At 41.2% G+C, this 12,200-nt stretch overlaps 2 protein-coding genes across 5 annotated transcripts; both read left to right on the top strand.

Annotated features, from left to right (window-relative positions):
* The first annotated feature begins 502 nt into the window (after positions 1-502).
* On the top strand, positions 503-8,174 carry mynn (myoneurin). Of its 4 annotated transcripts, none has more exons than XM_020645915.3 (10): positions 510-579; positions 1,156-1,206; positions 1,333-1,358; positions 2,134-2,407; positions 2,519-3,525; positions 4,043-4,202; positions 4,754-4,932; positions 5,043-5,135; positions 5,521-5,646; positions 6,245-8,174. In XM_020645915.3, the coding sequence occupies exons 4-10, from the start codon at positions 2,142-2,144 to the stop codon at positions 6,637-6,639; spliced, it is 2,226 nt and encodes a 741-aa protein (XP_020501571.2). In that variant the 5' UTR covers positions 510-579; positions 1,156-1,206; positions 1,333-1,358; positions 2,134-2,141; the 3' UTR covers positions 6,640-8,174. The 4 variants fall into 4 exon arrangements, with proteins under 4 accessions (XP_065805108.1, XP_020501571.2, XP_020501572.2 ...); XM_020645916.3 differs by lacking the exon at positions 510-579 and adding an exon at positions 627-886; XM_065949036.1 differs by lacking the exon at positions 1,333-1,358 and having other exon boundaries at positions 503-579.
* Positions 8,175-8,528: 354 nt separating this feature from the next.
* lrrc34 (leucine rich repeat containing 34) lies at positions 8,529-12,147 on the top strand. The gene is made up of 10 exons (XM_020645962.3): positions 8,529-8,659; positions 9,442-9,554; positions 9,633-9,697; positions 9,785-9,871; positions 10,221-10,349; positions 10,578-10,673; positions 10,781-10,935; positions 11,091-11,246; positions 11,665-11,791; positions 11,895-12,147. The coding sequence occupies exons 1-10, from the start codon at positions 8,553-8,555 to the stop codon at positions 12,135-12,137; spliced, it is 1,278 nt and encodes a 425-aa protein (XP_020501618.3). The 5' UTR covers positions 8,529-8,552; the 3' UTR covers positions 12,138-12,147.
* Positions 12,148-12,200: the final 53 nt, after the last annotated feature.

Raw genomic sequence — 12,200 nt, 5'->3', positions numbered from 1 at the left:
GGAAGCTCCTTTTCAGACTCAGAAATATAAAGATTTCCCATCTCAGGGGAAAATGAGGGCGGGATGCACGACCATTCAAAAAATACTACCAGGTTTCTAATGATACAAAGCTTAATGCAAATGGGTGAAGTATCCCTTTAAGTTCTGTGGTGTGTTTGGTGGAATTTGTGCACTATGGAGAGGTGATGACCAGCTTGTGTTTAAGTGCATTCTGAACATTTTATTACCTGTCAAAACAGCGGCAGGATGATGCCCTCAACCAACTCTTTAAGCTGCCTGCTCAACAATTTTCTCCTTCTAGCACCAAACTGATGCACCTGGAGCAGATTATACTAAATTAATAAAAAAAAAATATATATAAATTGTAGTAATTTAAAAAAAAACTTAGGGATTTATTAAAATTATGTTTCTGGAGACAACTTTTCCATTCTCATATGTTGCCCACACAGGCTGTACCTGCGGAGGAGGAGTTTCTCTTGACCCAACAAGAGTATCTTTGTTTGCAGCGGGGATTCTCCAATCTCTCGCGAGAAGTTCTGACGTCACGGGATAATGGCTGGAGATCGCGGATATTAGAAGGTACTTTTTTCTGCTTTTATTTACTTTCTGACGGATAAAAATAGAGCATTTATTCCAACACTTGATAACATTTAACGACGCGTTTGCTCGGCTCGTCGATAAAAATGAGCGTTTCTAACATTTCGTGCCAACTTACAACCGACGCCGCCGGTAGAAACCTTCGAAATAAGAGCTCAATGTTTTCCGCGCGTTTTACAACTACGAACACAGTTAGCTCAAGCTTCATGCATTACACTGACTGGTTAAAAACTGAACGAGTGTACGCGTTTCTGTGGTGGCTTGCCGGGTACACAATAAAGTCGTCATTGTAAGTGGATCGAGAATAAAACAGTATAAGTCATTTTAACCTATGTACGACACTGCTGTTAGCAGTAGCATGGCTGCACGGCCTGCTCAGGAAGCAGGCGGGAGCTTTTATTTTACAAAACTGCTTCTTGCATCTCAGCTGTCAAGGCTGCTGATTCAGACAATTAAACATGGTTATTCATGTTTATTTCGATGCTAAGTGGTTGTTTGGGCTGTAATTGTGTCCCTTTGATTGTTCAAACTGTATTCATTCATTAATATCTCCAACAGACTAAACTACGACCTGAAAGGAGTAATAAAGAAGAGGAGACACTACTGAGAGTGAGTTTACTCTTATTATAATGTTTACAATTTATCTAAAACTGCTATACTTTGTTTTGATGTTATTATTTTTTTTTTTTTATGTAATGTGATTTTAACTTAAATATTCTGTTTGTTTTTTTTCAGTTTTTGTTTTATTGGAGTTATAGGAGGTGAGTAAAATAAACACACAGATAAGCTGAAGTTTACCCCATTCATGCCTGAATGTCTTGTAAATACTTTAATATAAAGTGCTTTAAGATTCAAATGAGAAGTTTTGTAATGGTATATCAGAGACTTAAACTTTTTCTTACTGCCGCCCCCTTTGGCAGGTTACATGTTTTCCATACACCTCAACATATATATACACACACTAGTCACACTGTCAGTCATGCTCTTTGCTAACAAATTCATGCATTTTAAGAATTTATCTAAAACAAAGATTACAGAATAGCAACTTGAGTGTGACAACAAACTGAAACAAATAACCAGCCACTTTTAAAGAGAAGGATTTAAAAGCGATATTGCAAAATGAAAATTCCAAATTTGTGATGTCTGGTGCAGATTCATTTGAAATTTGATTACATTAAGCTGGAAGTCTTTTTTATATATATATATATATATATATATATATATATATAGACAGCTGTGATGACTCTACCAACAGCCGCCCCGGCTGTGTTTTAGTTGGTAGAGTCATCGCCTTTCAAGCGAAAGGTCGAGGGTTCGATCCCTAGCTGAGCAACATGTCCGATGTGTCCTTGGGCAAGACGCTTAACCCCGCATTGCCCCCGCTGCTTCGATGGCGGTGTATGAATGGATTAGTGTTGTACTTACTCTATGATGTACGTCGCTTTGGATAAAAGCGTCTGCTAAGTGAATTGTAACATATATATATATTGTTTTCATTTTCCTTACATTGTTTGTTCTTCTTCTCTTGTTTACCAGCTGCAGAGATGTCTAATGCAAACAGTCATGGGAAGCTGCTCCTGCAGCGCTTACATCAGCAGCGGGAGATGGACTTCTTGTGTGATATCACCATCATGGTGAGAGATGTGGAGTTCAGAGCCCACCGCAACATCCTGGCAGCGTTCAGCAAATACTTCTCCTCCAGAGCCGAGAAGGGTCAGGAGATCACGACTTTGGACCCTGACAAGGTCAGCCGCTATGCTCTGGAGAAGCTTCTGGAGTTTATCTACACTGGACATATGAACCTCAGCAGGTAAAACTGAACTGCATGTTGCCTGTGGTGTTTTTGTAAGCCAGAAAATATAACAATAGGGGTTTTTTTCAACCAACTAAATGAACAAAATGCTGGTTTTTATGATTTCAGTACAAGACAATCAGCTGTGCGTCGAGCTGCTGTGTTCTTGGGGATGGCTGAGGCCACAAAGTATCTTGAAGAAATCACTCCCTGGTCCGAGCCCGGAGAGACGTCCCAGTCCGAGGCAGATAAAGAAGCTGGTCTCTCTCCTCCCAGTCCAGCCTCTCCTGGCAGCCCCAGCTCACCTTTTCCCCTGTCCATCGTTTCTGTGGCAGTGGGGGAGTGGCAGGAGGGGGAGGAGAGAACGATCAAGGATGATGAAGGCAAAGATTTATACGGGGGAGAGGGAGGTGCAAGCGATGAAGAGTTTAGCCCCACTACACAAATGAGCATGGGAAGAGGACAGGGGAGGAAGAGAGGCAGAAAACCAAAAAGTTTTGATGGTGAGCTGGTGGAGCCAAGCAGCTCGGCTGATGCTGCTGCACCCAAAACCATAGGCTACAGGGGGAGGGGGAGACCTAGAGGGAGACCCAGAGGTAGAGGCAGGGGGAGAGGGAGAGGGAGAGGTGTTACTAAAACAGAAGATGTGTTGATGGAGGATTCTGATACCAGTGTGAAAGATTTTGGAGACAACTCGGCAGACTGGAGCCCCTCAAAGGATGACGATGACGACAATCCAGTGAAGAAACCCCGAATGAGCAGCGGAACAGGGCGGAGAGGACGAGGCCGGGGGAGGGGGCGAGGCAGAGGGAGAGGGAGAGGAAGGGGGCGAGGCAGGAGGAGGGATGATGATGACGACGACGACGACGATGACGACGACGACGACGACGATAGTGGCGATGCAGGAACGGATAACAACGGCGAACTGGAGGAGGGCGAGATTGCGGAGCAGGATCGCTCAGAAATGGACGAGCTGTCTCTGTTGTGCACCGAGTGTAACAAACTGTTTAAAGACGTGAGCAGCCTGCGCAGACACGAGAAAATCCACAAGGGGCTCAAGCCGTTTGTCTGCATCTTCTGCTCCAAAACCTTCAGACAAGCCACGCAGCTGAAAACACACCTGCGCATACACACAGGTGAGCTGAGCTGGGAGGGGTGAAAGCTTCTCTTTTTTTGGGGGGGGGGTGCAGTCATGTAGTGGGAAAGCTCCTTTCATGTGAAAACCAAATGTATTGACAATTCAAACAACGGTTTATGTAATGTCATAACACCAAATGGTGCAGGATCTTAACAAAAATCCCAGTCCATCACCCATTTGATTTATATACTTCTGGTGCTGTTCTCATTTTCAAGTTTCCATCAAACAGTCACACACAGCTCAGATTTCTATGCAGCTCATTGTCTGAGTCTTCAGGGTCAAAAGACTATTTCTTAAAGAAGTCTGGTGATTTGAAAGTGGGAAAACAAAACGTATTGTTTCGGTCTAATATTCTAAGATAGTCCATTTCAAGAGAGCGTCAAATACCACCGTGTTTCCCTCCTGTAAGAATGAAAACATTAGTCTAACACCTGTCGTTGACAAACATGAACCCATATTAACTGCTGCCAATGATGGCTAACTCACTCACCCTCGCTCTCCGGTGTTTGTTGCAGGCGAGAAGCCGTTCAATTGCTCCGAATGTGAGAAGTGTTTCGCTCAGAAGTGTCAGCTGGTCGCTCACCGCCGGATGCACCACGGAGAGGAGAAGCCGTACACTTGTGAGCGCTGCGGTTTCAAGTTCGCTACCTCATCCAACTACAAAATACACATCAGGTACATTTACTGCTTTAGTTATTATTCTATAGAACGCAGCAACTCTGAGGCAATAATACATCAATTCATAATGCTTTGCTCCTGTCGGACTTTTGATCCAGAAGTCTAAGTAGATAAGAAGTGAGGTTTTTGTTTTGTCTCTGCTGATTGTCAGATCTCTACAGGAAATAGTCAGAGACACACAAAACAAACAAGTGTCATTTCTTAACTTCAGGATTTTATAGAGATTAAACAAATGGGATGTTACATTGTTCTGAGGTAAGCTCTAGAGGTGTGAGTGGTCTCATTTTGTTGACTCACCTGTGCAAAGAGCTAGGCTGGCAGGTTTCCAGTCTTTGGCAGTAAACAATAATAACTGTCAAAAATAACTGTCAAAATATATTATCATCATTTGAACTGTTTATTTCTGCATTTTAACTTGCATGTTCCTTTTATTTAAGCGTGCACCTTTAAAGTTTTCCAACTCTAATTATATTAAGAGTTATTTATTGATGTCTCAGAGGACATCCTTGATTAAGTATTGTGTTTGTGTGTGTGTGTGTCTCCTACAGACTGCACAGCGGGGAGAAGCCGTACGTGTGTGACGTGTGCGGTCAGGCGTTCGCTCAGTCCAGCACACTGACCTATCACAAGCGACGACACACGGGAGAGAAACCGTACCAGTGTGATCTGTGCGGCATGTCCTTCTCCGTGTCTTCTTCTCTCATCGCTCACGCACGGAAACACACAGGTGAGAGATGTTTTCCCGCGCTTCTTAAAACAGCGCAAAGATTAAGAGTTGTCATTAGCTGCTTTTGTCACACTCTTTAATATGTTTTGTTCTTGTGTTTGTTTTTCCAGGTGAGACTCCGTACAAATGTCCACAGTCGTCATGTGATGCAAGTTTTGTGACGTCCTCAGAGCTGAAGAAACACATGAGGAGGCTTCATCCAGGTGGGTTTTCCTGATCAGAGGGGAGCTCACCAGAGCAGCTTCTAAAATACTTTTTTTTGCTATATATTCAGGTTTACATGCTCTTATAATAAACTCTGATGAAGTATAGAGAAATGACAAAAGTTAATAAATCTTCTGTTTACATTTAGAGTCAAATATTGGCCCACAAGCATTTTTATTCATATGTTTGAATATGGCCATGTAACTTTTTGCTGATGCCAAATTTCAGCAAGAAACAAAGAAGGCATGATTGATTTTTTAGAAGCTGGACTTTACATTAAAATGAGAACAGATGTGCTGGCCTAAACAGATGAAAGTAGGATTGAATCTTGCTCACGCTGCTGTGCTGTCTCTTGTGTCTGTGTGTGTCTGTGTGTGTGTGCAGAGGGGAACAACGGGGTGCAGTGTCTGCTGTGTGGCAACAGGTTCGCCAGCGTGAAGAACATGATCAAACATCAGGAGAAAGCTCACGCTGATGAGGTGCGGCAACACAAGGAGAGAGCGCGAGCAGGTGAGCCGTCTGTGTGTATAACACATCAGTGTGCAGTTATGATTGTGTCCGCAGCAGAAACACTGGCTCACTTTGAAGAGTTAAGACAATGACCTATGATTTTTGACACATCCAGATGTAATTTGATTTATTGCTTTGTGAAGGTATTGCATGATTATCGCATCATTTCCTCTGCATGATATGGTCCGACTTGTGTTGCTTGGATTTGTTGTCTTTGGTTTTTAATTTGCAAAAGTTATGGATAGCACCTGGTCCCTGATAAAACAGAAATGTTTGCACATTTTAATTTTAATTTCTACGCCCTCTTACCGTGGAACAAGCTAGTCTGACAGCTCTTTTAAAACAGGCTGACAACGTTATTATTTACTGCTGCCTGCCCATAAGTTCAATCACTCTTTATCTACGTTACTTGATTCCTCTAACATATCGTTATGTTTTTATGTTCTATTCTAATGTCTTGGTTTTGCTTCATGTCACATCTATTTTGATGGCCTCAGTGTTCTATCTTAATTGCATAAAGCTCTTTGAATTGTTGTCTGAAGTGAACTTCCTCTTCCTTCCATTGTGATAACTGTCTGTTGTTCCTGTGTGTAAACAGTCGTCCTCCTGGCCTCCAGTCATCCTGTGGCCTTCGTCCAGAGCAAACTCTCCAACGACAGCAAAGGTTTGGCTTCCATCCCTGAAGGTGAGCCCTCCAACCCCGAACCACTCACCCCCAACCCAAAAGCCACAGCGCCGTCCACAGCCACCACCTCGACTGAAGCTTCCACCGCCCAAGCCATAATCCAGGACTTTAAAGTGGAGCCAGCTCACCCGCCAATCAGCACCGCCGACCAGGTGACCTTCGAGGCCGACACGGAGCAGACCATCAACTCGGACACCCTTCACGCGCTGGTGGAGCAGCTGCGGCCGCCGCCCTCCCCCGCACAAAGCCTGGAGCAGATCGTCATCATCAGGACGGTGGACGACGACGACCAAAACCCGCAGCAGTGACAGCTGAGCCGCAGAGATGTCACGCTGCTTGAACATACAGTCAGCCTCACTCACACACACACCCCCCCCCCCTGCAAAAACTCTTAACAGACATTTTGTCACCCGTCACACATCAGAGGAATTCTGCTTTGATACACTTTTGGTCCTAATATCGTAGTTTCTTCCATCGTTTACTTCAGTAATAGAAAACATTGGCTCAAGATACCAGAATTTTAAGCTTCAATAAGACACTGTAGAAAATCCAGTGATATTGATACTTGTATTTCAAATTTTGCCAACCTTGATTGTGCTCTCCATGTCAGGAAACCCCACTCAGACGAGCAGAAAACCAACAAACCTACGAGCTAGACTGACTTATTTTGAAGTTGTCTTTATTTGACTAGAATGTCATTCTTATTTCACAGACAACGCAAAAGATGGAAGATCAAATAATAAACAAAAATGCTGATGAAACATTGACTGCATGATTTGAATTTGACTTACAGTACATACCATCGTGTGTGCACAGTTTATTTTGCAGTGATTATTACCAACCTGTAAAGAAAACAATTTCAGTTTTTCCTCTGAAAGATGAAAAAGTTTAGATCATTTGGATACAGAATTTTGTTTTCTACTTTAAACATTGTATGCTTTTAGACTGAAATGTAATCAAAGTAATGATTTATTACTTTTGGTTAGGCTCAAGCTATAACCACTAAAAATGTTGGGAAAAAAATACATAAATAAGACCTAAAAAGTACAAAAGCTCTGACTCATTCTCAAACTATTTTTCTGTCTTCTCTTCTTTTGTGTCAAAGAGCTCAGAAAAAATGGGCTAGTAGATTGAAATAGAAGAAAATAAGACTACCAAAAAGGGCAGAAAAAAACTTTTGGAAGCCAAAAATATCTGAAGTTTAAATTATTAAGAGACAAAGTTATGCCGGGTATTTTTTACCTGCTTCCTCAGCTGGGTGTAATTATCTGTATTAAGTGAATAATATGAAACACAAATCCTGAAGCGGCTAGCAGCATTCAATCAAACATCTTTGTTTTTCTTTTTATCCATATTGGTCTAAAAGTGTCAATCAAAGAGAGGTTTTCACTGATCCATAATAATGGTGCCAGTACTGAATAACTGAGGTATACACTTTGATGTTGTTTTGATAGCTTGTATAGTTAGTACTAGCTTTGTTACCATAATGACATAAGATTTTATTTATCATAAATATTCTCCTATTAAGTGTTTGACATGTGATGATGGCTTGATACATGTAAATATCGCCCTGTTAATGCAAGGTTTCTCTTTCAGTGTAATATAGCTTCTTTTAAAGCAGCAGTTTTAGCAGAAGTATTAGTGCTACACATTTGAAATCTGCATTAAATACTGTATTTCTGTCTACTTGAAAGTAGCTGTTTTTTTTATTTTAAGTTTCCAATTTTTTGTTGGTTTTAGATTTGGTGAAGTCACTGCTTGTACAGAAATGTGAATTACATGTACAAGTTCATTATTGTATAAAAGTTGATGACAAGAAAATAAAAATCAAGACAAAAAGGGACGTGATGTGTGCGTTGTCTCGGTTACTGTCGCAGATGAACTCTAGAAATATAAATGTAACATAAAAGATCATTAAAAAAGGTTTAAATGTAATTTTTTTAAAAACTCAGTGCTTTTTAACAGTTTTTGTCATGATTTTTTACATTCTGATGGACTCAAAAGTTGAAAAAAAGGTGGAGTGAAAAGTTGCTATAAATTTGCGTTTCGGACAAATTAATAAAACGTACAGCCATTACAACATTAAAAACTTATTTTAAATTTAAAAAACTCATTCAGGGCATGTAAAGTTCTCATCGAACTCATGTCTTGTTTGTGTCCTTCGTGTGACTCCATCTTTCCTTGTTGCCATAGCAACTCAAACTCTCCAGCAGGCAGGAAGATGGCAAGCGAAAACATTTCGGACTTTTACGCTGCTGAGTGCAAAGAACATCAGATACAGATTAATACACATGTTTTACAAGTTTTACAGAAGACTAGCATAACGCGGTAAGTGGCCGACTGTCAACTGAAATGCCTTAAAGTTCACGTTTTGGTTAATTGCGAACTCTCGCATTTGGAGCTAATGTTGCCTTCAGGTGCTAATGAGTTTGTCGTTGTAAACAGCACTTCTAAAATAGTTCATAACTACTCAATCTGAATAAACCTAAGCTGATAAAAGTTAGGCTACCTATCGTAAACAACTGCAGCCAAGCTTAAAAAAATACAATGCTGAGGTAACGGTACTCCATTATATTTACATTTAATTATTTTCTTTTATTTCCATCTTTTTCTCATTTAGTAGCTAATTTAAGTTATGTTGTTATTCAATATTTAAACTGCAAGACGTGATAAAGAAAATATAAATTAACTTGCATAATTATAAATTACCCTATCCAAATCTAAGTAAAGCGAAGGAATTTTGTTCCTAATTATGCACTATAATAAAGTCGAAAATGTTGAGAATAAAGTAAAAACGTCCTCTCATTATTTATTTCTCATTCTGGCCCTAATCCTCTTCCATATAAATCAGTAAATATAGGTCCAATCTTTAAAAATTACGCCACTTCTTTTAGTACTAATTCTCCAGGGCTACTGCTTTCTCCTCTTTGAGTTTTTTAACTTTTTTTTCTGCCAAGACAATGCATGTAAAATACATAGACTGATAACAATTACCTGGCAGCTATTGTTCAAAGCATGTACATGTAATCTACATTGGAAAGGTGTGTACTTCTCTGACTTCAGCCCTTATGGAGTTCACCTGTTGCGTTGTGTTGTTGTTTGCTTTGCAGGAATGTCACCTTAAAACTGTCAGGAAACGACCGTCTGAGACACGTTCAGAGACTTGATGACGTAGATGTTTTTGCTCTGTCAAAATGTCTGAGATACAACAAATGTGTGACAGGTGAGAAGTCAGGTTAGTATGAACACCTGGAGCAAGAAACGTTAAAATCAATATTCAACTTTTTCTTGGTGTCAACAGGTCTTGATTTCAGGTACAATAATATAACAGATGAAGGTGTACGTCACTTAGCAGACCTCTTATTGGTAAGCAGACAGTTGTTGAAATATCCATTTGGCATGTTTATTTTCCAGTGTAATTTTATGTTTATATTTGTCATTTTTGCTGAGCAGGAGGACAGCTCAAATCTGAAATCTCTCGACCTTATGTTCAATGACATCCAGACAGACGGAGCTGAAGTTCTCACCAAGAGCCTGCAGGTTCATATCTCTCTTGCAAAGAATACACAGCTGCTTTTTAATGGCATCTTTTCCGCTTAATTTTGCAGTAGTAGTCTTAGCGCCATAACAACTTTTTACTACTAAAGGAAATAACTCTTTTCTTGGGAACTATTTTAGCAGCGTATTAATTCACATTAATTATGAAATAAACTATAGTTTGTGTTTATGATTAAGCACGTTACTGTCACAAACACTACTTAATATGTTCATGGTTGGTTTAAGAATTTTCATGGGATTTACTGACAGCAACCTTCAAACTTTTACATAAAAATAATAATCTCTCTCCCTCTCTCTCTCTCTCTCTCTCTCTCTCTCTCTCTCTCTGCAGTGTAACAGCACCCTGCTCTCTCTCGGGCTGTCAGGTAATAAGATTGGAAACAGAGGAGCGATGCACCTGGCCAGCATGCTGCAGGTAAACAACAGCCTGAAGAAGCTGGAGCTGGCTGACTGCGACCTGGTAAACACAGATTGCACGCACCAAAGACAGTATATAACATGTTAACTTTGTATTTTTATATCTAAAATAAAGTTCATTAAGTGATGCACACTCAACAAAATAATCAAATCCTTTCCTATAGTATTTGCAGGATTTAAATTCTTAATGTGGGGTTTTTGGGGTGTGGTCTGGCTGGCTGTCTGTAGTCAACACTGTTAGTTATATGTTTTTTTTTTTCTGTCCCTGCAGGCCACTCAGAGTGTGATAGCGTTTGCCATCGTGTTGAAAAGCAACAAGTCTCTTATTTCTCTGGATATCACCCGGCCGCTGCTCTTCAGCCATCAGGTGCGGAACACACACAGCATTACATCGGTACAACTACACAGGAAAGAAATCATATATATAAACCTGGTTTTGTCACTCTGACGTGCAGTCCTGTGTGTGTCTGTCAGGAGGAATGGGCGGTGCACTTCTCCGAGATGCTGGCGGTGAACAGCAGTCTGGTGGAGCTCCACCTGGGGAAGATGGGGATGACGGACGCAGGGATGGAGAGGCTTACTGAAGGCTTGAGGCTCAACCATAACCTGCGATACCTGGACCTGCGCTGGTAAGAACAATTCCTCCTCTGCCTGAGCTTTTTAACTGTCTAGTTTCAGTCTGTTTCAATGTTTTTGATTGTTTTAAACAAGCTGCATTTCAAGGCATAACTTAAACATAACACCCTACTGTCCATCCTCTTGATTTTGTCGCTGACGTCTGAAGTAATCGTGTGACTCGTGACGGCGTACGTCATCTAGCCAAGATGCTGAAACTGAATCCGACCCTCGAGATCATAGATCTATCATACAATCGGATTGAAGATGAAGGAGCTTCACACCTTAGTGAGGCCATCGCTCAACGAAGCTGCGTCCTGAGAGAGTGAGTTCAACACACTTTAGACAACAACTTAAGCATCCATTAAGGAGTTAATAGATGAGACCCTTTTCTGAAACATGCTCGCTCTTTTTTTGGAGGGATGTTCTTTAAACCCCATCGTCTAATTTGAACTATTTCAGAAATCGGACATGGATGTGGTATCCAGATTTTGTTCGTTGTGTCACGTTGCCCCAGAAAACAAACCTGTATGACGGGGGTCAGAAGTTGGGGAACTCACAAAACACTGCACTTGTCACTAAAGGGTTATTTGGTAGCAGAAGGATAAAAGTCCCCCAAATCCACCCAGAGATTCTTTCAGAATGATAGAACATAAATTGGAGCCAAAACAAAAGAGAAGTGGGAGTCACTGTACATGACATTCAAAGACGTCTAATCTATACCTCTGTCTCCTGTTGATCAGGTTGTCTGTCACCAGTAACAACATCGGGAAAGAGGGTCTCCTGTCTCTGGCTCAGGCTATGATGGTAAACACAACTCTGAACCACATCTACATCTGGGGAAACCACCTTGAGGAACCTGTCTGCCAGGTACCTCACACACATGGATTTTACACACTCTGTCCGCTTGCTAAGCTGTACCAGAAACACTATTTACCTCATATTTCATGTGTTTAACCTCCACCTCCCTCAGGCGTTCAGAGAGCTCATCTCCACAGGCCGTCTGCCTCCAGACCAGACTGATGTGAGCGCGTACCAGGTGGACAGTCGAGTGTTTCTCGTAGAGGTGTGCAACAGTTTGAGGAGAACCTATGAGACGGACACATCCCTAACCTCCAACACTGAACTCGACCTCTCAACAGAAAACACTGTCAGTCCTGAGTCCACCTTAACACCTCCCCTTGAGGCTCGGCATCTCGTTCCCCAGCAGCATTAAGAAACTCAACAACTTCATTTAAAAAAAAAAAAAAAAAGACTATTTTTCATACACGTCACAAGA

This window comes from Labrus bergylta, chromosome 20, assembly GCF_963930695.1.
Source record: "Labrus bergylta chromosome 20, fLabBer1.1, whole genome shotgun sequence".
NCBI lineage: Eukaryota > Metazoa > Chordata > Actinopteri > Labriformes > Labridae > Labrus > Labrus bergylta.
The sequence above is the reverse complement of the archived record's forward strand: the minus strand, read 5'-3'. Positions and strand labels throughout refer to the sequence as shown.

Excerpts from the sequence above, each read along its gene's own strand:
- mynn (XM_065949036.1), top strand. The coding sequence starts at position 2,142 with ATGTCTAATGCAAACAGTCATGGGAAGCTGCTCCTGCAGCGCTTACAT. Across the intron at positions 3,526-4,042 it reads ACACCTGCGCATACACACAG|GCGAGAAGCCGTTCAATTGC; the intron begins GTGAGCTGAGCT and ends TGTTTGTTGCAG. Across the intron at positions 5,647-6,244 it reads CAAGGAGAGAGCGCGAGCAG|TCGTCCTCCTGGCCTCCAGT; the intron begins GTGAGCCGTCTG and ends GTGTGTAAACAG.
- lrrc34 (XM_020645962.3), top strand. The coding sequence starts at position 8,553 with ATGGCAAGCGAAAACATTTCGGACTTTTACGCTGCTGAGTGCAAAGAA. Across the intron at positions 10,350-10,577 it reads AGCTGGCTGACTGCGACCTG|GCCACTCAGAGTGTGATAGC; the intron begins GTAAACACAGAT and ends CTGTCCCTGCAG. Across the intron at positions 10,674-10,780 it reads CGCTGCTCTTCAGCCATCAG|GAGGAATGGGCGGTGCACTT; the intron begins GTGCGGAACACA and ends TGTGTCTGTCAG.